Source organism: Anthonomus grandis, chromosome 12 (genome assembly GCF_022605725.1).
Source record: "Anthonomus grandis grandis chromosome 12, icAntGran1.3, whole genome shotgun sequence".
NCBI classification, from domain to species: domain Eukaryota; kingdom Metazoa; phylum Arthropoda; class Insecta; order Coleoptera; family Curculionidae; genus Anthonomus; species Anthonomus grandis.
In genome coordinates this window covers 15426295-15452906 of record NC_065557.1, presented here as the reverse complement: position 1 = coordinate 15452906, position 26612 = coordinate 15426295, and the positions used below count along the sequence as shown (strand labels likewise).

General features: G+C 31.7%; 2 protein-coding genes across 8 annotated transcripts in view; one reads left to right on the top strand and one right to left on the bottom strand.

Moving 5' to 3' along the window:
* Window positions 1–19838, bottom strand: part of LOC126743373 (death-associated inhibitor of apoptosis 2) — a 32871-nt gene extending 13033 nt beyond the window's left edge. The window contains exons 1-2 of the mRNA XM_050450428.1: window positions 18845–19838; window positions 16937–17115 (exon numbers count right to left, since the gene is read on the bottom strand). Coding sequence (XP_050306385.1) covers window positions 16937–17115; window positions 18845–19601 — 936 coding nt within the window. The 5' untranslated portion in view covers window positions 19602–19838. The remainder of the gene's footprint in view (window positions 1–16936; window positions 17116–18844) is intronic.
* The window catches only part of LOC126743372 (DNA ligase 4), a 165254-nt gene that overhangs the window by 125773 nt on the left and 12869 nt on the right, over window positions 1–26612 (top strand). For 2 of the 7 annotated variants that reach the window (XM_050450424.1, XM_050450425.1), the window contains one exon: window positions 19840–19923. The gene's annotated coding sequence lies outside the window, so the exon portion shown is untranslated. Of the gene's footprint in view, window positions 1–19839; window positions 19924–22532; window positions 23069–26612 lie in introns of those variants that run through there. The other 5 variants (XM_050450427.1, XM_050450423.1, XR_007662849.1 and 2 more) reach the window with 4 other exon arrangements.

Genomic DNA, 26612 nt, shown 5'->3' with positions numbered 1-26612 from the left:
TATTTAGTACAGCTACATGGCATCAGGAAAGTCTGGCCTGGCTTGCCGATGATGGCGAGATCAGCACGACTGACGAGAATAACGAGAATTAAAACGGTTCATCGGCCACTTTAAGACAATTTCGATCGGATCGTTACGATCTTGAATTCAATGGTATATCGTCCGTCAGAACAATAAAGCGGCTATTTAACCCAATTTGCGCCAGCCGTAACTTAAACATATTAAGATTATATATTACTGGCCCTTCTTTTGTCATGCTCTTTTCAATAAAAATACATTTGAGACAGTTGGGTCAGTTGAGATAAATTTTTATTATTTTTATATAATAAAATATTCTTGAAGTTCTGAATGAAAAAGATGATTAACGGTTATAAATAAGTTTCCGTTTTTAGTTGGCTGCTTATTAAATTCGATAATAGTCGACATTAATATCAGGTTTGCAAATTGTTTTCAATATTTGTGGTGGAAGCAAAATTTTATTTTCTTTTGTGATTTTCAGTTGCTTCTTTTTTACAACTTTATGGTCAATGAGTTTAAAAGGATTTCTATTATTCAAAGAATGGCTTGGTACTTTAAATTGATCTATAGTATCATCCGCATCCTTATTACCTTTTTTTTCATAAGATTTTTCTTCCCAATTTCTACTTAAGCCGAGACAAAACAAAGCCATAAAATATTAAGGATAAATTACTTCAGAAGTTAAAAATACATTAATTAATGTAATTCAATTTTAATAGAACACGGTAAAAAAAAGGTATTAACAAGCAACAAATGACTCACAATAAAAAAAATACCAGTTGAAGAAACACATTATTTATAATCATGAATAAATTAAATAAGTTTTTACTCATGCTTGAATTGATCAAATTCAAGGTGATCTCCTTAGCAAGTAATAAATTACATTTTTAACCATGTTTAAAAAATTCGAACTTGCCTGAAGAAGCACAAAAGAAATAACTTGATAATAACAGTAGATTTCTTCTTTATCCATCAAATTAAAAACACCTCACAAAAACACTTTTACGAATGGTATTCTTGAAGACCTTTCAGTGTTTTATGGCTAAGGATTTATTGCCTTACGGAGAATCGATCAAAGTCTATTCATCTATTTGCTCATATAACTTAATAGTTTCGAACCTGGTCAATCGACAAGCGATGCCTTATAAGGTTTGTCATGTATATGCAAAACATTTAATCCTTTTTTGTGGCAGTTTAAAAGTTAATTGGTGCATACATTTTCCAAGTTTATTTGTATCATGTAGTTATAAATACTAAATTTTAATTCAACCTTATGTGGTTTTAAAAATTGTCAAGGCTAGATTACACCTAAAAATATAATTTTAAAAAAAAATCAGTTGTTTACTGAAGTAAAATCAATAAAGAAAAAACTCAATCAGGTAGCTTCTGTGACCTGGTCAAGGCATTTGATTGTATTTTTTTTAAGATCAGGGGAAGACTTCTAGTGTTTGTAGGTAGGGGATCCATAGGACTCTGTTCTGGTACCCTCATTTTTTTTATCAGAACAATCTCCAATGAAATCGACAACACTGAAAATATTAAATTTCTGGGAGTTATCTTAAATCCCCGATTAATTTGGGATGTTCAAACCACCGCCTTTTCTGCTCAAATATCGTTTTTACTTTGGGGACTGGCAGTCTGCTTTTATCTTGCCAACCATAATAAAGCAGACTTTATTTTCTCTTCATCAGAAGCACTTCGTATGCCTTAATAGCATGAGAATAGTGCAATTTATCAGTCAATAATTTGTTTAAAAATTACAAAATTAACGTGGAGGTCATTAAACATGTTACAAAGCGAGAATTACAAACAGGGTAAGAGCTTACATACAAGAGGAACTACTAAAGCCTGTAAGTTAATGCCAAGAAACAGATAAGACTACACCTAAGGCCACCTGCTACAGAAAAGAAAAAAGAATAAAGAATAGTTAATAGAGTATATGATGCTTAGCCAAAAATTTATTTGTCAAAATTTCTTTGACAATATAGTTGACAATCAGATGTTTCCAATCCAATCTGTGATTCATTTGTAGTGAAGTAGGCAACCGGAGGCTGCATACATAGGTCTCCTGGTCGATCCGTCGTGCTGAGGGTTACTAGAGGCCAGTAGCCTTTAAGAAACCAATAAGGCTCTTTGGTTTGAAGGACTTAAAGTCGCTCGGTACACTGTAAGTGTTACCTAAGAATTTAAACCTAGTGCGCGTCGGTGCTGGGCACTAACCGATAACGTGGTCTGCAGTTTCGTCTTCCTCCCAACATCACCCACATTGCCGATATTGTGGATATGACGCGTCACTAAGAGCCAAATTTCATCTTTTTAAGAGAGAGCCCGTCTATGTCGACCTTGGCTTGTCTGATGCCAAGTGCTTCAGTCCCTCTTCGGAGGGTCCACGTGTCCAGCAGACTCTTTATTGATGCAGCTGCTACGCATTTAGCTATACCATATATTATGAATTCAGACGCCACTGGCTCTTTCACAGATCCTAGTCTAGCAAGGGAGTCTGCTTCTTTATTTCCAGCATGACCTGAGTGCCTAGGCATCCTGACAAGCTGAATCCTGTAGCCCACCATTACCAGTTTGACAAAATTCACGACTCCTCAATCCATAAAGAGCTCTAATTGTTCTTTTTTGCAGAACAAATACTATAATAAAGAGATAAGAGGCACATGAGTCCCAAACAAAAATCCCACAGCTAAGCGGTGTGCTATGTGATTCCACAAGGGCATGATAAGCATTTTTTGGTTTTTAAAAGTCTAAATTCTTAGAACTTACTCTAAGGGTATAGCAATGATAACTGATGACACTTAACTGCACACTTTAGTTATGTATTCCTGGAATTCGAATCTGCATTCAATTGTAAATACTAAAAACTTTATATACTGTTGAGTTGAAATCGGCTCTTTATTGATAGCGACAGAATTCATTGAACATTTGAAACTTAACCGATTTGTTTTTGACGTATTCAAATAAAGTCAATTTGCATTGCACCATTTTTTCATCATGAGCAAGGCACCATCCAGAAACATCAGTTGCTCAATGTATTTTCCATGCCAAATGATGGTGGTGCCATCTGCAAACATAGTAGCCCTAGCCTTTATGGGGAGCAAAGTAAGGTTATTAACATGAAGAAGAAACAATAACATTCCGAGGACAAAACCTTGTGAAACCCCTGTATCAGTCTGTAGTTCTACAGAGCAATGACTTCCAAAACTAACCCTTTGAACACGACCCGATACATAGGAGCTGAACCAACCCAAAGAAGATCCTCTAAAACCATATCTCTCCAACTTCCACAACAGTATTTTGTGATCTACACAGTCAAAAGCCTTGGATATGTCACAGAACACTGCTGCAGCAACTTCACCGGAATTAAGTGTGCCGTACAGAAACTGAAGATCAAAAATAGCATCACCCGTACTCTTGGCGTCTTGAAACTCAAACTGTGCCGAGCTTATAATGTTAAATCTCTCCAAAAAATATATTATTCTCATCAAGGATCTTAGGGGACCAAACCCAGGTGTTACCGAAAGCCTTCTTAATTCTGGTGTCTGCGTGATCGTACCAGGAGATTTTGGAATTTAATGTGATTCCCAGAAATCGAACTGTCCTGGAGTATTGCAACTGCACTTCACCCAGAGACACAGCAGGTGGTATGCCAAGGTTACGTATCATCGTGAGAAGTAGCAGCTCTGTTTTTTGGGGGGTTGATCCTAACCCTAAGCTTATTTGTTCACTATACGCAGAGCCCTCATCATCAAACGCTGCATTGTGGCGGTATTATTCTGTGAACTTCAATTCTAATGAAGGTAACACTGCATAATATTTGATTATCTTGATCATCAATTAAGCTGTAGAGGAAATGCTTGTGGGTATTATTAAAAAGTCATTCATACAAAGAAGGATAGAATATATATTATTGCTAGCTTATAATGAGGGTAGGTATCTGTACGTATATTTACTATCTTCACATATAAAAATTTGGTCTATGTCAAATGTAATCTGAATAAATTCAGATATCGTGTTGATTTCCAAAATTACAACAACCAAATCTTGATTTATAGATCAACGTTTTTATCACTTGGGGGCACATAGAACTGACCTTGATAATTTGGCTGTATATTTGTCCCATTTTTAATGTAATTGTAGGACCTCTTAGAAGTTTTAAAAAAGAAGTAGAAAATGACTTTAATGTTTTTTAAAAGACTGTATGGTTTCGTTGCAAAAAATGGCCAATTTTTCTGATTACAATAATATGGTAGTAGGACCTTAACATATTAACAAAAGATATACAGACATATTATTTAATTTGAAAAATTAATAAAATTCACAGATTCAGAATCAGTTAAAAAATTTAAGAATGTTTACAATGATGATTTTTAGTATCAAAAAGAATTTATAATTGGAAACTGACCACTCATTTCCAGGTCTATAATCTTAAAAAGTAACAGGAAACAAAAAGCAAAATTATTCTCAGAAAATATTCTTTTAAAGCCAAACCAATTTAAAAAACAAATTCAGAAATAATTGTTAATAATAATAATAATATTTTTCTATTTGTCCGTGTTTACGAAAATTGAAAAACAGATGATTTGATAGTTTGTGAAAATCTATACCTTAAACTAATTCTTTAAGATTTGTATCGAATATTTATCTCCCATTTTACGTTTGTAATTTAATACCTTTTGACATTTCTAAAGTGTCTCCATTTAAATGCAAATTCTGATAATAAGAAGAACTAATTGTATAGCGATATGACGCGGCTAACCACGCACAAGGCGCTTTCAGTACAATTTAAAAAACCGTAGACAAGTTATTTTAACATTTTGAACATCAACTTAAAGATTTCTTCTTAGGATTGTACTAAAATCTTTATGAAAAATCCTCATGCGTAATTATACTAGTTTAACTTTTTTTTAACTTATTTAAGGCCTAAAATATAATATCACCGTTAAATGTAAAACTTTTAATTTTTATCTCTCCAATCTCAGAAACAAGGCAATACAAGTTTGATGAAAAAATAACATAAATTCGGGAAAGTTGCAAGGTTCTATTTTTGAAGAATATATCCTACAATTACAAACAAAATGGGACACGATGTGTTGGCTTAAAGTTTAGAATGCTTCCAATATATTATAAATATTCCAGTCTGTTTTCTTTATAAATATCTCACTATGTAAATAATAATTATTTATTGTTTATTTTATCAAGTTATTTGTCTGACTTATGCAAGTACATTTTTTTATTTTGATATGCAACTGAATCAATGAGGCAATAAATTAACATTAAAATTCCGCAGACACGCAGGCACGACTGTTGCACTGTCGATGTGTAATTCCAAAAGAATCCAGCCTAATGCGTACTAAGTCATTTTCGACATTATATTTTTATTATTTTATGTTTATGTTATGGACAATTATATTCACCGTGTCTTCCGGTGATTCAGTACAAAGAAATCTCGTTTTTAATTTTAATAATAATTGTATGTGTGGTTGCGAAAATGTTAAAGGAAATGTTGTGACGAACATTTCGTAATAATAATTGTAAATTTTATAAAAAAATACAGGAAAAGGTGTGTATCGGTTAAGGTCAAAAAATATTAATATTTTTTTGCTATTATCGTATAAAACGTATTTCTTCTGCCACACAATAGGCTTTCTTCAAGCAAATATTAAATGACCTTATTTATATTTTTGCACGCTTGGTAAATATATACATATCACACAAAGAACTTTTAAAAGACGACTGGCTTTGTAGACATGGATAAGGAAGGTCACAGTTTCTTAACCCCTCATCTGATTGTAAAGCAGCTTGCCGCATATGTGATTAAGAACTTTATTTTAAACTGATGATCATACCTTTTAAAATGCATGAGGAAAAAACAACATAACCGGGGTAATTCGAATAGGACTGCATAAACTTTAAGTAGTTACAGGGTTAATGTCCATAATTCAGAACAAGCTTTTTTTTTAATTTTTAATAAATTAAATGAGTAAATAAATAATGTCAACGCATGTAAGTTATTGAAGTGCATAAGAAATTGAAATGAAATAATAAAAATATTGAAAATATAAAAATCGCCATAAAAAACTGCTATTGGGCGACCACTCTAGCTTTGGTCTTTTTCTTAAAACGACTTGAAGACGCAGAAAAATCGACATCATATCGAAAGCTCTATAGAGTTTTATAATTAAGTTACTACTTTTGACTAATTACTATTTTGTTCTAGTGTTATTTTGTAGAATCTTTAATGGAATAGTGTTAACAAGAGACAAGCAATCAATGGATCCAGTTTCACAGTCTTCAAAATATATCCTATTTTTCTTCAATGTAGGTAAATTAGGCATTTTTAAAATACTCCCGCAGTAAGTGTACCGATTCGTGGTATATCATGGTATATATCAACACCAGATCTCCTTTGCAAATCATTGTTTCGGATATGATCCTGCAACGATACCTCAAGCATAGACCTCTCCATTTTTCAGTGGGTTGTTCTCAGTCTTCCAGACGCGGTAGTTAGATAAGTAGTTAAATACATCAGTCGCAGCCTAGAAAAGTGTTATTTATCTCTTCAGCTCACAGGTTTAACTGTCTTTCGTTATTCTTATTGCAAAACCCAGGTATACGTAGCTATTCTTAAGTTCTATCTCTTATTTACCAATATGAGGGTTGTTATCTATATTTCTGGGCCTGGTAACAATGTTGCTAGGCGCCATCATTGGCGCGTTTTCATTGGAAACTTGACATTACCTTGACATTTATACATAACCTTCTTCACGATATTTTGTGATTTGAGTGCGATTTGTGTTGTTTACATTAACTTGAAAAATTAATCTCCGACCAAAATAGAAATAACACGTGAACATTTTGGAGCAATTATTTTTCATACCTTTGAACGTGGATTATCAAGACAAGAGTGTATCAACGAACTTAATTTTTTATACAGCGAGAAATTATCATCCTACAGCACTGTAAAAAACTGGTGTAACTAATTTAATCGTAGCCCACGTTCGCTTCAGGACGAATGCCAAGAAGGTCGTCCAAAATCGATTGTTGTGCCAGAAAATATCGATGCTGTGCGTGAACTGATCAAACAAGATCGTCATATTACATAGGGTGAGATTGAGGCATTTTGGGGCATTATGACAAGCGTCAATTAGATACTGCATGAACATTCAAAATTTGTTCGGGGTCGACCCCACATAACCCGACAATCGCTCAAAAGAAATCTTGTGTTGATTTGTGCAAGGAAATGTTTAAAAAATACGTTCAAGGTGCATTAAAGACTGTGTATCTACTGACTAATAAAACTGTTAACTACACAGATGATGAATTATGGATCTAAGTTATATATCATATTCCTTATAAATCTAAATTGTAATCAAATTATATTGCCACATCATTATTTTATATTTAACGTTTCAGCATTTTACCCAATTTAACTTTTTATATTAATTGTTTTAAAAAATCAGTTCTGAATTAACTCTGTACTAGATTAGTCGTTTTCTATTCGAATAAAGTTTTTTAAAAAACAAGTTTCGTGGCGTCACTATATAATTGGCGCAGTCGGTTTTTAGGACTCTCTAACGTATTTAGGAATAAAATAATTTCTATGCATATGAGCCTGAAACCAAATAGCAATCGACTATATGGGTCTTTCAAGTGAGCCAAATCCAATAAAAATCGTTCACGGAAGAAGCACATCGAAGCAAATGTCACGTGGCAACAGTCGCGTTAGAAAAACGTAGGACGGCCAATTTTGAATGGTACACAGCCATTTGCTTGCGAGAGGTGATTGGAGAAATTCGAAAAAAGCAAAAGAGGCGAATCATTTTTCATCATTGGCTCAAACAAAGGAATTTTTGACTGGCCAAAACATCGAATTGATGGGTCATCCGCCGTATAGCCCTGATTTGGCACCTAATGACTTTTTTTATTTTCCCCGCATATCAAAAATAAATTACGTGGTCAACGATTTTCGACACCCGAAGAACCGTTTAATGGAAAACGTATGTTTTGGACTTAGGAGTGGACAATAGGAGTGGAAAAAGTGCTTCGCAAAATGGTTTAAACGGATGCAAAAGTGTATTGATCATCATGTAGAATATTTTGAAAAAGAATAAAACCAATTTTTATTAAAAATACAAATAAATATTTGTATTTTCATTCATTTGTATTAGGCTAGAAATATAAATAGCAATCCTCGTACATCATGTTCGTTTCATTTTTAAAAAGTTGGTTTTTAAACAGAGCATACTTTGTGTGGCATCTGCTTTGGGCACCAGAAAATCTACACTCGAGTATGGAAAGTCACACACAATTTCCCAAGAAGTTAAACTTATGCGCAGGAATTGTGGGCACGTCAATTGTGGGTCCCTATTTTATTGAGGCCAACTTCAAAATCAGATAGTATCTAGTTTAATTGCACTTTATCCAAATAGTGAAAACCCATTTATACCGGCATATTCGATATGGTTCCAACAGGCTGGCGCCCCCCCACACTATTCGCGAACAGTACGAGATTACCTTACCAACATTTTTCCCAAATAAATGGATTGAAAAGGGGGGTTTTATTGAATGGCCAGATTTAAGCCCATTGGATTTTTATCTATGGGGTTATCTAAAATCTAAAGTTTATTTTCATAAACCTGAAAGAAACTTAGAAGAATTAAAAAATAGAATTAAAGCCGAAATACAACAAATCCGGCCTCAAACAATAAATAAAGTATTACAAGAATTTGTATATCGACTTGGTTACTGTCAGGAAGTTAATGATCAACAATTTGAACATTTATATTAATTTTTTTTGTTTTATTTTGCTTCACAAACTGTTAAAAACTGTATAAAATTCATGGTTATTTATAAAAAATTTAATCGCAAATTTCTTAATAAATATTGAGGTTAGGTATAGGACATCATAAAATATACTTTAAATGTTATAAGAATAAAAAATTAAATAAAAAATGGGTGTTTCTATTTACAAGAATTAAGTTGATAGTCGTAGCTCCTTCTTGATTCACCCTGTATACATGAATTTATCATCAAAAAAGCGACAAAAAATTAAAATCAACGTGTCCGACCGTTTTTTTTTCTCGAAGACACTCTGAATTTTAAATGAATTTGTTCCAACTTGCGGGTCCTTCCTGTATATCATGTATTAGATTAGTGTATCGGTCGACCTGGCACTTTTGTAATCAACTCACGACTGCATCCCTTTTGATCGTGTCAAAGGCTTTCTGAAAATCCACAAGAGCAAAAACAACAAAGCTCCTACTGGAGATGGTTTGGTAGTTGATGCAATTAAGCAATTAATAAAATTCTCTTTAATAAAATTATAATAAAATTAATCATCTATTAATATTAATTATTAATAATCTAATAATAAAATTCTCTTTAATATGTGCCTTTCTGGCGACACCATACCACACAAGTGGTATAACGCCACTCCAATATTTCTCCATAAAAAAGGGGATATGGCTGAACTAAAAAATTATAGGCAAATAAGCTTACTAAACCATCTTTATAAACTATTTACGAGAATTATAACTTCAATGTTTGAAAATCAACTGGATTTCTCCCAACCGATAAAACAGACATAGACAGAACATTTCGTGATTTGGGACAAATGACTAAAAAATGAACACTAATATACAATTATTTCAACCCTGAAATTAATAGAGCAATAGCACAATGAGCATTTGCAAAACAACTATTATCATTAATATCAGACGGAGGACACTGTAAAAGGCCAAGGAGTTTAAAACTTTCATCGCATATGAGGTCTCGCCCTTTTAACATGGGTTTTTTCTAAAATTAGCATCAGACGTAACTGTAAGGGTCAGTGCTTTGACCACTCGTATTTGACATAATTTTTCATTCTTTAAATGCTAAGTTGTATTTAAATATTTAAAATAAAAGTTGTAAAGTATAGTAAAATTTGGATTTTCATAGCTTTGTAGCATTAAATAATAAAAGGTACCAATGGACAAGAATTTAACTAAGTTTAAGTCAGGGTAATTAAAAAGAAATGAAAATATGTTACTTTAAATTAGGTATTCGCATTTAAAAAAAAAAGTTTGTTTTTGAGTCTTTGACACGTTTATCATCTCTAAGAGTTCATAAAAATGGGAAACGTGTTTTTGTGAATATTTATTCAAGCAACCTCATCGCCATTTTTTTATCACCACAGTTTTCCATGAGATTGATAGAAAATTGCTTTTTTTTAGAAGTTTTCATTATTAGGTAATAATCTTTTATATAAAGGCTATCTTACCATTTAGACCATATTCAACTTTACCAAATTAATTAAAAATCTCATTGAGGAAGGATGGTTTACGAAGGTGAAAGAATGCTATATAATTGGATCTTTATCTATCATTAAGGTTTAAAGTTTTTATTATTTTGTGTCACTCATGTGCATCATGAAGGCTAAAATTGAATGGCCATATATAGGAAGGAGCACGTTTATATATTTACCACGTTTATTCTGTCGAAAAATAGTAAATATGTCTAAGATGTGTTATTGGAAAAAATATTCCTTATTTCTATGGTAAGCCAAAAATGTATAGAATATTGATTGTAAGGTATTATCTTCTGATGTTTTTGGGGCAAATCTTATATTTTTAAACTAACTATAAGACTGTATTCAACATTTCCAAGAAAATCAATAAAGTCATTATATTTATTATAAAAAAGATGCTCAAGAGACACAATACATATTTTTAAGTAAAAAAAATTAATAAGACTTTCTGCCTCAGAAGAATTGCTGAAAGAACTGCGAGAAAGAAAGGCAACTCTGAAGAACTCCGAAAATGGTTAAAACTAAATTTCCATTTTCCCACTGCAATTTCGAAAAATGCTTTAAATTCAGTATTGATATTGAACATATTATATATTTTGTAAAATTATACTTTGTTTCTTTATTACATTACGGACGCATTTATAATCTTCAAAAAACAGTCAAAAACCTGTCTTGCCCACCACCTTCCCACCTGTGACTTTATTTTTAAAGCATCGTTAACATTTATCTCCTTTTTTGAAAATTTGGTTACAGATTCAATAAATTCATGGGACCAGATTTCAAATTAAATCGTAGAACGTCGGATGGCGACATTAAACTGCACTCCTACGCGTTTTCTCCGACGTCACAACGCGAATAAATAAATAAATTTCTTATACCGCATGCATTCAACACTAATTATGGCAATTGGTGTATGCAAGTATGTACCGCGCTGATTCATGCAGTAACCGCCCATTTTTATGCGACTTGCATTATTATCCGTACCAAGTTAGTACTTGGCATCGCACAAGTAAACTTACATTTAGGTTCGCCATAACAGTAAACAATTCTGAGAATGGTTTGTATTATGAGGGATAAAGTAGGTTTATTGAAAAACACACGGCTTACACAATATGTTAAATGACGGCAGTGGTAAAGTACCAGTAAAAATCTAATGATTCTTGTCATATGGCATTAGACAGCTTAGTTAATTGACAAAAATTATCTTTACTGTATTATATGGTACATAAAACAAATTCACTTATATAACATCATACAGTGGCGGACTTACCGTAATGGCAACATGGGCCATGGCCTGGGCGGCAAAATTCGAGGCAATTTAAGGATGGAAAAGTATAAATCTCTATTTGAAAGTGTAGTACTAAAAGAACATATTCTGTCTCATCATCGATCTTCATTGGTGAAAACAAGTTAAATGCTCTTGTTGATTGCAGTCAGATTTATTCCTGTCAATAGATTGTGAATTATCCATGATTTTGCAGCTAAAAGATGAAGACGCAAAAACTTGGTAAACAACAAAAGTTGAAAAAAGGGATTCTTGACTTGGCTGTTATAATTTGAATAAAATAAATGAGGTTCCGAGCACTGTTTTTTTTTATGAAGGTTTGTAAATCATCATCTTAAAATATTCGACAATATTATTAATTAAGCACTCACAAAAAATTATAAAAAACGCATTTTTTGTTAAGATAAGGGCAGCGAGTTCCAAACGGCCTAGGAGCGACAAAAGTTCAAAATCGTAGGAAATTTAGAAACTCATATAATTATCTTCCAAGAAAAAAATACTTTATGATTATATTTATAATACACATAACAAGATACAAATACTATAACTTTTCTGAACAGAATAAAACAAAAAGTAAATAAATAAAGTCTGAGATTAGCAGTATGTGATAATCGATTGCATGTGGTCAAACCAACAAGTTGCGAATTAAATAGAAAGGAATTAAACTATTTTATAAGGATCACTGGTGGTTCTAATACTCTTCCTATTACCTATTAATGGCTTGGCAGATCTACATATTTATGGAAAATTCACAATTTTTAACGACAATTCTACCTCACTTGAAAATATGAAGATCTAACAGATATCAATTTCAGGAATTTGGGGTAATAAATAAATGGTCTAAAGTAAACAAAATGTGCCTGATTAATAAAAAACAAATTTTATGTCTTTTATGTAAATAAGTGGTGAATGACGAGTTTCCAGATAAATGGATAGGGCGAAGGGGGTCTATAGAATGACCTGCTAGATCTCCTGATATAACGCCATTAGACTTTTTTCTATGGGGTCATTTGAAATCTATTGTGTTTACTCCCCAACCTGAAAGTTTGGATGAACTTCGTCAACGCATCATCGACAGCTGTCATGATATCCCACAACATGTTTTTGAAAATGTCCGTCAGGAATTTGAACATCGCCTATATCATTGTTTGGCCAAAAACGGGCAACATTTTGAACACTTATTGAAATAAAAACTGATATTTTCATGTTTTTGTTTTCTATCTGAACAAGTTAAGATAAACAAAGATTTTTCTAATTTTCTCGAAAACGAATCGACTGATTTAAAAAAATCAAACGTCAAAATAAAAGACTTCAAAAGACCTTTTAAACAAGCTATTACTCGATATCCCTTGCCATTTAAAATTTTTAAGGGGATGACCCTGGGGGGCAGAGGGTGAAAGGGGGTAAAGTAATTTTAGGTTAGAAAGTTGTCCCCCTTGACAAACCTTTTGACGTATTTCGGCGTTTTTTTTTAAACAGTGGTTTTCGATAAATCCGTGGTGGGAAGTTTTCAAATGAACACCCTGTATGTAAAACACTTCCAATCTATATTTTTCCAATGTATCTTTTAATAACAGTTTTTCAGTAAAATATGCAAGTTTAAAATTTAGATTAAAATTGCAAAATTCCAGCAATCACAACCTACAAACATTAAGTATTTAATTAAAATGACACAAACGTTAAAAATAGTGCACGATACATAATAGCAGATTTCTAGGGTTGTAGGAACTCTTGTAAACTGGAAAAGGCTTTGGAGTATAATTCTCTCTTAACTGAATTTTTAAAAAAACTGTATTGCAAAGTTTTTATGTATTTTCTTGTAGATTATTGTATTGTATTTTCTTGTAGATTATTGAATAATTTAACAGCTATAAACTCCGGTCTACTTTGGTACCTTGATAGACGGCAATAAGATCGTACAATACTGCTGCAGCGTCTAGTTTGATAGTTGTGAATATCACTTTGAGTTAAAAATGCATCTTGTAATCTCTTAACATTAAGAATGCAGTTTTATGAATGCTGAACCTGCAATCATCCCTATAATCCCAAACCACCCACAATTCTTAAAGCCTTACTCTGCAACCCAAATATTCTGGCTGCAGACGCTGATCCACTCCAAGCCAAAATCCCATAGGTCATAACCGAGTGAAATATACCTTAGTAGGCATTTAACATTGTGTCTCTCATTGAAAACAGCATTCTTTGGGTCTTATCCTGGTTAAGTTTAAGTTTGTTAGCATTAAACCAATTTATGGCTTCCAATTGTGCTTCATTCGATCTCCAATTAAATCTATGAAGATCTTGATCATGAATAGTAATAGTAGTGTTATGCGCGAAGTATGTAAGAGGCTAGTTTACACAATGGCAGGTCATTTATAAAAAGGAGAAAAAGAATAGGCCCCAATGTAGAACCTTGAGTTAAACCTAGTCTCAATTGACTCTCGGATGATAAAACTCTCCCAACTCTCACTATTTGTGACATACGATTTCAGAAGTTTTATATTTACTACTTACTACTATCTGAAAAATTGTAAAATTTAAGTTATTTTAGGAGATCATGTAAAACACAATCAAACGATAAAAATATGCAAGGAGATGCTAGCGTTTCCCAACCGAATCCATTATTTTACAGAGTAGATTGAGGATACCAAGAACTGTACTCTTCCCCTTTCTAAACCTGAACGGACTATCAGTAAATAGGTTATTGACTTCAAAAAAAGTTAGTCAGTTATAACATGCATTTTCCTATCACTTTGATAGGATTGGCAACAGTCAAATGGGACGGTAGTAGGAGAAGTCATTTTAGTCACCTTTTTTAAAAATTGGAGTCATGACAGCTTTCTTAAGACAGTTTGGAAATGTATTTTCCCTAAAACACAAATTTAGTAATTTTGTCAATGCAACTAAAATGATGTTTTTTTTTTGGTTTTGTAAGGTGCACACTAAGCCCTTAAGTATCTCCACTTTTTTGTTTTTTAGACTGTTCATTCCATCTCTCACAAAATTATAGCTAACTTTACCAAATGAAAATATCTCCAGTGGGCCAGTTAACATTTCTAGACTTTTCAGAGAATCCTCACTGGTTTTTGGAATACTGTTTACTACACTATCCAGAATGTTTAAAAATAATGTATTAAAATCTTCAGGGTTTATAGTTGGTAGTAGGTCTACTTACTCAAATTCCCTCTATGACTGTTAACAATGTTCCACATAGTCTTGCAGATGCAATCAGACTGTCATTGGCTATATTGTAGACTTTAAAAAAGTCTACTCTTATATTCTTTTCCATTCCTAAAAGTATTGTATTTTTTGCATACATCCCCCAGAAAGTATAAGTGATCCCTCATTTTACTGCGGGAATCATTGAACCAAGTTATTTTGTTTGGCTGTTTAGTTTTTGAATAGTCGGATTTTTTAGGGAATGACTGCAGGTATGTGTGTTGGATTCTATCAATAAAAATCTCAAATTTTTTATCACTTTTTTCTGCAATGAAATCCCATGAGTAGGATTCTAGTGCATTATAAAATGTAGAGATACCTTGCTATGTAATTGGTCTGAAATTTTATTTACTATCAATCTTGAAGTGTACATTTAAGTCACCCGCCAAGACAGCACTTCGCCCACTTAAAAGATTTTCCATTATACATCCTATTCCATTCATAAAGATTTGACGCTCATATAGAGCAAGTTATCTCAAAAGTATCATGCAACTGTTACTTTTCTCGAATTACCCTTAGAGAGTAATTCCACATGAACTGTATAATAGACACTATTTGATACTATCTTTGATATTTCAAAGAGAGTAATAAAGCACTTATGCATGGCCAATATTAGATATTATGATTCAATCGATTTCTTTCAAGAGATTTTACATTTATTTTATACCAATATCTATTATATATTAGGTATATAGGGATTTTAGTTTTAACTCTTATATTTGAGCTTCCTGTATTTTATCTTATTCTATCATATGCATTATTTATATTTAACTTTTTAAGTTTTAATATGCTAAAGAGTATTGGCTATTTATAACAACCCATACCATTTTTTAATAAAGTATATTTTGAAAATACAAAGTATCCATGACACCACACAAATTTGTTAATCCCTCTACAAATAATATTAGTGGTAAGATCCTTGAACAAGATATAATAAATTAAACATGCCAGTACTAAGCAATAATCCTAAGCTAACTGGTTCTTTGCAGACAAAACCAATCATATCCACTGGAGTCAATAGACACTAAAACCTTCAAACATGAAAAATCAGATAAGGCCTAATCAGATCAGATTCAGACCTGAAAGCCAAAATTACTCAAACAGAACTGAAAAATTGTCCAATTTATGTACTTAATAATAAATATGGATAATAAGGAGTGCTGTTCAATGAGAATAGAACCCAAAAAATATTTCTAGAAGAAAAAGAACAATGATATAAAAATAACTATGACTTGCATATTTGCTAGATAATGGACACCAATATACTAAATGACTGAAAGATTCATTTTAAAGAATTGAAGCACAAGCTTTCTCAATCTAAGGTACTAGTAATGATCAGGCTCTAACTGGTACACGGTATGGAGGCCTGACTCTTAATCTCTCATAAAGAAATCTTCAATGCTATCAGAGGTCTGCTCTCAAAAAATCATATTCTAGCAGTGATGAAGTAATAGTAGAATCTATAGTATACGTAAAAACCACTAGAAAAAAACTTTTTTTATTGCCACACATGCAATGTAGACCGCCTACGTCACGGCTATTTTATGATATGATATGTACATAAAATACACTATTTGTCATCACCATTTCTAAACGCTGATTAATTATAATAAAAATAAAGACTGACGTATTTGAAATACTTTTGACTTTGATCCAATTATTTCCTAAACTCCACTGGCAACTAGTTGGCACAACTTGATAAAATATCTTAGTATGGAAAGATCACAAGTATATCTAATTGACTTAAACTTAAAAAAATACTAGAGATATTTAAGTCCCATAAGATAAATAGTGTTCCGACGCGTTCACCAAAATGACATACCCATTCATTGCCACTTATGTTTATTGTCTTTACTTAGATGCCACTTTCTTACAGTACTAAAGATAGCAAGTTATCAATTTTAATGTTTTTTATATATGTACTTAATTAAAGCCAGGAAGATAGTAAAATCAAGTACGATAATTAAATTCACAACTCACAGATGTAATTTAGGAGCTTTAGCAAGTTTTAATTCACCTATATATACCCTAGAAGTTGAAGTGTGTTTTTCTGTTAAAGTTAAACATCATAATAGCTACTAATTAATAACAAGGGAAATTGAAAAATTAAAACTTACCCTAGTTGAGCAATTTACATTATCCAAAGAACATGCAGTAACAAAATCCTGCCCCTTGACAAGACTCACAAATGAACATCTTGGGAACCATCTGGCATGTTCTGTCCAGGGATCATCGTCTGGATCCCAATGACGCAAACCTCCGTCACAATGGAAACAACGTACTTGGTCACCCATACCTGTTTAAAAAGGAAGTTTATTACAGCTTTAAATCACATGGAGTATTTCTATTTAATAATGTTTTTATTTTACCGAAAATGTGTTTTGTTCTGTTTTCCCACAAAATTTAAAATATGTACTGTTAAGGGGTGGATTTTGATTTTAAATACATAAATAATTGTTTCCCCAAACAGAAGATGAAAAAAATAGCAATTGAATCAGCTTTTTTTATGTACTTATTGTATTATCTATGTACTTTATTAGCAGATAATACTAAATGTTGAGTATGGATCAATTACTTGGAATTCTAAAGCTGAAGTTAATATCAATGGAAGGGTCCAAAAGGTGTTCCTTGGGTGCTTAAAGAAGCACAATGTATCTGTTTATTATGCCTTTTAGTTATGTGTTTAATAAGTATTAGTTTCTTTAGTTTAGGTTCATGATAGGAATGAGCAATTTTTTATGTAATTACATATGGTGATGTAGGATTTACCAATAAAACACAAAATTATCTTAATATATAACTAAAGCTAAATAAAAATGAATAAATAGAAATAGCTTTAGATCAGCCTAAAGTTAAAAGAAGTTGTCTATGTTTCTCTCTCCAAAGAGACCTTCACTTATATTAGCCCTTGGTTTCTTTTGTAAGAAAATGAAGTAAAATCAATAATAATAAATCAATAATAAAAGTTAAGATTAAAACTAGTATATTAGTAACAGTCAGTATTTAAATAAAAAAAGTTTAAACTAAATGGTTAAATGTAGGCATATACCGAGTTTCTGGAATGCACTGAAATAAATGGTTGGTAAATGGCTTTACACAGAACATTACTGATCATGCTTTCTCTTGTATGATATTTAAATATCACATTAAAAATTTACCCTTATATGAAAACACTGAACTTAAGTGATGGCTCTATCTAGCTAAGCAGCAATCAAGCACACAACAGAGCATTATGAAGAGACGGCCATAGTTATCAACTGCAAAATAGAATATTGGTGAATACAACTATAAGTGTATACATATGATATTGATTAATATTTGAGTGCTAGTTTCAATCATACCACTGAACTGTCATGCAATATAGAACTGGTGTAAAGCATTATTATTGTCATCATTAGTCTATCTGTAAATAATCTTCTAATTTCCTAATGTATAATATACAATAAGGTATATTAGATATATTACAAAATTAATCAAAATATGTAAACATTGTAATATAATATATTTTAATTAAGATATTAAATTATCTGGTATAATTATAACCCAATAAAATCACTGAAAAAAACAAACTTAGGAACCTATAATTATTATTTTAAAATATTCATTATTTCCACACATCTCAAAAATCCATAGAGCTCTTTATAGGTAGAAACAAGAGTATGAGATATCTGGAATAATAAATATGACTGGAAATTTTAATATAATTCAATTAAAAAAATTGAATTACCATTATTTCTTTACTTTACATGACCTAAGTATATAAATAAAATTTAAGGTATTAAAAGGAATAAAGTCTAGGATTTTAGTTTTGGTATATCCAATTTCAATAAAATTCAAAAACAAAAAAGTTCTGTTATATGCTTGATATGCCATCCGATATATAAAATTTATATATACTTAATCCAATCATTAAGATAAAAAAAAACACATAAATGAAGAAAAAGCACAAGATAAAATAATCATCAATACTGTACCAATGAAAATGATTATCAACATATTTATTATGATTCTATAATAATTAATACCTTCATAATAAAATCCTGCTTGTGCTAAAACATCTGGAGTCTGTATTAAATTTGGTGACCATGATGTAAAAGTCCTCAATCTAGATTCTACTGTCCCATAGTCAGCTCTCTTTGGCCCATTATGTTTTTGAACTCCTAATTCATCCAAATTTCCATCTACAGCACTATTTATTATGTTAACATTTTTGAAAGTAGCCTCTGAAGTAGGAGTCCCATTGACCTGCAGTCTAGGATTTATTGTTGATATGACAAATGGGCAGTTAGGAAAATGTCTTTTATGTTCAACATCTGGTATGTCACTGGGCTCCCATGCTCTCACCACACCTGAGCAGTAGGCACATTTTGTATTATCACTCTTTTTTAATGAATAAAACCCTGCCCTTGCCAGTAATTCTGGTCTAACTATCTCTGGCTTAGGCCAATTTTCAAATGAAGCTAGTCTTACTTCTTCATTTTTGTAATCTAATCCAGAGGAAGAGGGAGTGGTAGTCACGGCAGGTTCAGGGTTAAGAAAAGTTATATTACCTGAGCTAGTAGGATTTAAGACAAAAGGGCATTGAGGGTTTAAGGATATGTGTCTGGCCATTACCTGGTCTCCATAATTCCAGTTTGATATTTTAACACCACAAGAGAAACATTCTACCTCAAGTGCATTATGTGTATAGAAGAATCCTGCTTTGGCAATTCTTTGAGGGCTCACTGGGGCATCGGCGGGCCAGTCCGTAAAAGTATTTAGTCGATTTGGTTCTATGTTCATTTTGTCAATAGGGTTATGATTATGCTCTTTTGTCTTCTTGATTCCTCAACTTATATTCTGCGTTTTCATAGTTTTAGAACTACAATGAACTTATCTTAGGAAGTAATTTTAAATTGTCCTTTCGATTTCATGGTTAATTACTATATTCTGAGTTACTATTGGATTTTTTCTCTGTAAGTTTTTTTTAAATCGATCTTCTGTGCTTTTAGTTTTGATTTTAATTTTTTGACGTGTTTAGGACCAGGATCAGCTGATACTGCTTGAATTTGACGCTGACAGTTTAAATGCCGTCACCTGTCAGAAAGGAGATAATGGATCAAAGGTACTTCTACAATGCCAAGGTTTGATAAAAATAGGCTGACATTGGTTTTTTAATAATAATAATTATCAAAATTAAAAAAAATTCTTAAAGGAAAAATTAAATACTTTATGATTTTTTTGAGAACGAGACATTGAACAATATTTTCTCGTTTGTCGCCACTATTGCCATGCTTTCACTTTTATGTAAGCATGGCAACATTGAATAATTTGTCAAATATCACATATAATAACCTTAACACAAGTGGTTTTAGAGATTCGGGCTTCGTTCGCGTTAGAGGCTACATTGATTTTTGGAGGCAGTCACCGGTATGAAGGTTGAATGTGGCGGGGCGGAATAGTCTGCCACCCAAGATGGCCGATTGATTGATTGTCTAATTTTTGACGTACATCAAATATGACAATAGTGACATTTTAACTGTCGTATTTGACGATTGTTTTTTTTAAGTTTTCTTTGGGCGGAAAACAAGCCAAGCCTCATGATTTTCTTTTTTTAAGTAATTTTATAGCTTTTTGTAGTTTTTTTGAGTTCTGGGTTGATACATTATTTTAGAAACGTGCCAACATCGAATCATCGTGCAACTACATAGACATAGAGAAATGAATATTACATACTTTTAATTACTCTATGCTACATAGAGCAGGAGACAGGTAGATTTCAATTATGACATACCTAAATCATAAATTTTTTTAATTGCCACTGAATCCATCCTTACAAAAATCTTGTCTGTCATGTAAGTCTGACTAAAAATGTTTGCTCCAAACACTTTTCTGGTTCTTAAGTAGAAATGATATTCACATGGAGTATAAAAACAATACCTATTTGTTCAATTTAACGAAAACAGATTGACATACTTCTCAAAAACTGATTTCCCTAATTGACTTAATCCACTTTAAGTTATACACATTTATGGATGGATAGCCATGGTCATTTAGTCAATTTAGAGAAAAAGTTTTGGTTGGTTTATAAATATTTAAAGTATAAAATCAAAAGCCAACTTCAAAACCACAACAACAATCTTTAAGTGTTGGTCATTCTAACAAACAGAAAAATATTTGACAATCTAAAATGCTTTTAAAAAAACAAAAATCCTGAATATCCTCATTTAATACTCATGATCCTACACCTACACAATCAGAATAATTTTGTTTTTTAACTTTTTAATAATAATAATAATAATGTCTTTATTAAAATTTACAATTGGTAAATTCTAAATGGCGAAGTTGAAGCTTACTTCCTAGCTTAACCATACAAATCAGCTTGAGGTTAGATATTACAAAGAATTTCAAAATGTCCTATCTTAAATAATTGCATAGTTACAAAATATTAAGTTCTAACTGCCTATATGCACAACCGATTAACATTACAACATTTGATAACCACACAGACATGAAATTTACAATAAGTTAAAGTATAGATATTTAACAACACTCTAGGCTAACAGAGATCAGTAATATAACTGCTTTTTTTTCGCTTAAATATAGAAGGTGAAATATATTTTAACTCAGGAGGAATTTTATTATATTGCAGATGAATACAGTAACTAAAGCTCCTCTCAAATAAAACAGTTTATGAAGAGGAGGTGTAATAAAATGCTTATTTCTTAAATCCAAAACATGAGTGTCATATCTAAATGTAATTTTCTGATAAAGGTAATTAGGACATTTTTTAAAGACAATTTTATTAAAGAGAACAAGGCTATGTAGTAACCTCCTTTCACCCATATTTAGCCATCTCATCAAGGGTAACTCACTACTCACACCTCTATCAAATTTTCTCATTCCATTAATTAGCCTTACACAACAATTTTGAATGTACTGTATTCTTTTTAGCTAAGATTTTAGTATGTAATATCTTATTTTTTAAAATACCTAAATTAAATACTTTTAGGAGATTTAATTTTAACCCCAGAGAATATATAATATTGTATACACAATACAATGTCTTAATCTGTTTCTTATGTTTCATGTTGCATATTTACTGGAGACAACTCCACTGACTTGTGACATCTTTACCCGATTGTGACTAATCAAAAGTCATATTTTGTTTTTATTTGCTTATACTAAAAAAATAAAATAGAAAAAAACATGCATACTAACTCGTACATATGTATTTGTGTTATATCTAGTCATTATTAATTAACTTATTTACAATGAAAAGCCAGATTTATTTCAAGAGATAGGTTCAGTTTCTGTCTTTATAAGAGCTTATATTTTGTTTTCCATAATTTGTGGATATATATTATTTTATTGCAATTTTATAGATGGTTAAAAAATATATATGTTTAATTTTTTATTTAGGTATGTTTGTTACATATTTCTTATCATGTTTTATACTTATGGAAACAAAAAAAAGCAGGTAATTTTTTTCTGAAACTCCAGAAATTAGGATTTTCAGTTAAAATATGCTTTATACCTGCAACAATTCTATTTTTTACATAAAAGGTGTTATTAATACCATACTTACAGTTTGCAGTATTTCATTTAGAATATATTGTAACTTTTTTATGCATTTTAAAGTCCTTTGTTAAATTTATTTTAATTCATCTTAAAATAAAACATTTAAAAGACAATTTAGCTTTGTTTTTTTTTTATTTAAAATTTAGTCCCATATCTATCGGGCCAATTTATAATTCTTGGTAAGTATCTATAGCTAAATATCTTAAATAAGCAATGTCTTGAGAACCAAATTTAAATTAAATAATATTTTAGTTGATGTGTTAATTCTTGATTAAAGTGATGAGGGATGTCTGAGATGCAATATTTTTATTTTTTCTCAACATTTAAAATTAACGATTTTAATTAAATGTGGGTATTTCTAAAATGAAAGTATATTGTTTTTTTTTTAAATAAAATAAAATTCTATTTAAATATATCTCATCACTCGTCAGTTAACGCATCAACTTTGTAATGCAACTGCAAATTACTTGAAATTTAAATACCAGGCAATAGATCAAGCTTAAATTTCCCGCCACACGCCACCCAAGATGGATGCCCCCGTCTTTGTCAACAACGTCAATAAAGCTGTCAACAGAATTTCTGTCTGTTCATTAGGCAACACACATTTCTCTATATTTGTGTTCTGTGGAGGCAGTGTTTTTAACTCTTTCCCTCTAATCTCTTATTGTTTGTGTGTACGTTGTTTAACGGTAAGTTGAGCTTATTATACGTTGTATTGGCTTTTCATTGTTTTGGCTTACATCATCTGCTTTTTGGCTAGAATTTTTTCATTTTGTGCATGCTTGTCTTAAATTCTTGCTTTCAGTTAAAGTAATATGAGCGATACAGGGGGGGGCGGCCCCCCCTGCCTAAGGTAAAAAGTTCAGAGGAATGTGTTGTAGGTAATGCTGGTATTCTTCAAGATTCTACAAATACCAAACTTGAAAAAGAACCAATTCTTTATTCTCAAAGTGATAATGGTCCATTTTTAGTTTATCTGGAATCCACTGAAAAAGTGGGCTTCAGTATAGGCAAGTTTAATAACATAAAAATTGCTAGAGATATCTTTAACCTGAACCTTAATGATGTAAAAAAAATTAAAAACAAAGGCCTAAATAGAATTTCCCTAGAATTCATTAATTATCAAGCAGCAAATAACTTTGTAAAAAATAAAACTTTACTCAATAAAGGGTATAAAATTTTCATTCCTTTTAATTTTGTGACATGCAAAGGGTTAGTCAGGCAGATAGATTTAGAAATAGGGGAAGGAGAACTCTTAGAGTGCTGCAAAACAAATAGTGCAGTTGAAATTCTTGAAGTCAGGAGGTTGAATCGTATATCGTATATCGAATTGTTAAAGATAAAGAAACCGTATATGAACCTACTGGGTCAGTCCTCTTTACTTTTAAGGGTGTTTGTCTTCCTAAATCTATAAATTTATATAGGCTCGAAAGACCAGTATCCATATATATATCTCCAGTAACACAGTGTTTTAGATGTTTGCGCTATGGACATACTCGTACAAATTGTAAAGGCAAAGAGAGGTGTTTTACATGTGCAGAGGAAAAAAATAACAATGAAGAGGAGCACTCCTGCTGTGAAATTAAATGCTTCTATTGCAAAAACCCACACAAGTCAACAGACAAAAGCTGCCCAGAGTACACCAGACAGAAAAATATTAAGGAACTAATGGCTTTCGAAAATATTACCTTTTATGATGCTAGCGAAATCATTAAAAAAAACTACATCTCAAGAGATGAATTTGTATATCGTCCTACAGAATTCCCAAGCTTACAAAATATAAACAGACAAGACCCTTCAGAAAATACAATCCAACCATCACAGAGACGCACACAACATGCAAAAACAACACCTATAAAAAGATCTTTTCAACAAGTTGTCACTGAAAACAATAGGAAAAAACGCATAATCCATAAGGGTTATGACAAAAAAGCACATAATGAACATTTAATGTTTCCCAATTCCAGACCTCAAAAAGAAACTAGAGCACCCATTTTTTCACAAATTTCAGAAAATAATTTAAATACATCATTGCCTAGTACTAGTGCAGTTCACACTTATAATTTACAAGAACCTCCTTACCCTGATGATGTCAGGCATATTATTAATGCAATCTTAAACACCTCAGAACATAATAAAAGATTAATCCAAAGTATATTGTACAACCAAAACCTTGACATGGATATTGATCCCAGTTTTCAATCCGATTCAACCTAAAAGTCTACCTTGCTTCACACCCTTATGTTAAATAGAAATAAACTAAAAATTATCTGCTGGAATCTGAGAAGTTTAAATTCCAATAGGGACAATTTAATTAGCCTTGTGCATAAAGAAAGTCCCGATATTGTTTTAATAAATGAATCATGGCTAAAAACTAACGACACCTTCAATCTAAATACATATGTTACAATCAGGCAGGACAGACATGACGGTTATGGGGGAGTGGTCACCTGTATTAAAAAAAAATCTTATTTTTAAGGAAATCGAAACTTTTTCATCAGACAACACACAATATATAATAGTAGAGATAGGTAATTTACAAGTTGTCAACTTCTATTGTAATTCACATAACAATATATCTATTGAAGTTTTAAGTAAATTGATTTCTTATAATGCTAAAAATATAATAATCATGGGGGATTTTAACTCCCATCATCCCTTATGGGATAAAGCTACACCTAATAAAGGTGGTAGAATTATCAGTGATTTTATTCAAGATAATGAACTTGTGATTTTGAATGATGGCTCACCAACTTTGTTCCAACTAGCCCTTGCAACACCAAGTGCAGTAGATTTAACTTTGGTAAGCGGAAAATTAGCTACACAAGCGACATGGAATGTTATTAAAGACTGTGGTAACAGTGATCATTTTCCCATATGCGTTATTCTTAACCATAACGGTGATGTTAACTTACATAATAATATTGCTAATCCTTATAATATCAGAAACTTCAAAAGGGCAAATTGGGAAGCCTATCATGATAAACTCTTAATACAGCTCTCAGATCTTAATTATAATCTGGATTATGACCAATTGATGTCTATAATTTTTGAGGTTTCTGAACAAGTAATTCCAATAAAATTGGTTGGAACACCTATGAAGAGGGGTAATCCATGGTGGGATGATGAATGTACATCTTGGGTTAGAGAAAGAAAAAATGCCATAACAAATTTTAATAATGCCCCATCTACAGAAAACTATATTATGGCTAAAAAGACAATTGCAATAACTAGGAAAAAACTAAAACATAAAAAAAAAGAAAAATTCAAACTTTTTTGTGGCACTTTAAATAGGAATTCGAGTATTACATATGTTTGGAACAAAATTAAAAAATTTAATAACAACTCTAAAATAAGTAGATTTAATCACGTAATTTCAGATAATTTTAAGCAATCCATTTTAGACAATATGTCAGTTATAAATATAGACCCCAGTTTCAATCTGGTTCCGACCAATGGAGATGACAATTTCTTGCTTTTTTCCTTAAATGAGTTAAACCTGGCCTTAAATAAAAAGAAATCATCTGCACCAGGTATGGATGATGTATCCTATCAAATGTTCAAATTTCTGCCCTTTAAAGCTAAACAAATTCTCTTAAATATCTACAATAAAATCCTAATGGGAGGGGAAATACCGATATCCTGGAAAAAATTCAATGTTCTTAGTATTTTGAAACCAAATAAAAACCCAATGGACCCTGACAATTATAGACCAATTGTATTGTCATCATGTGGTGCTAAAGTTTTAGAAATTATGCTCAAGAATCGTCTGGATTGGCAACTGGAACATGATCTGAAATTTTCAAATAGACAGACAGGTTTCCGTAAGGGAAAGGGCATATATGACAATATTGCATTTATCACATCTTATATTAATGATGCATTTCTTTCCTCTGAATCAGTTATAGCAGTCTTTTTAGACATAAAAGCAGCATATGATAATGTAAACATCCATAAAATGTATAATACTCTACAAAACATGGAAGTGCCCAGTCATATGTGTAATGTAATCTACAAACTTTTTACACACCGACTTCTGTATTGTAGGAGCAATAATGGGTCATTCTTGGGCCCAGTGCTGACAACTATGGGTCTTCCACAAGGCTCCCCTTTGAGTACCATCCTATTTAATATTTATATAAAAAATATTTTTGACTTAAACCTGGGGGATGCATTTGTAATAGGATATGCCGATGACTTGACAGTAATAATCAAGGGCAAAAACGTAGCTAC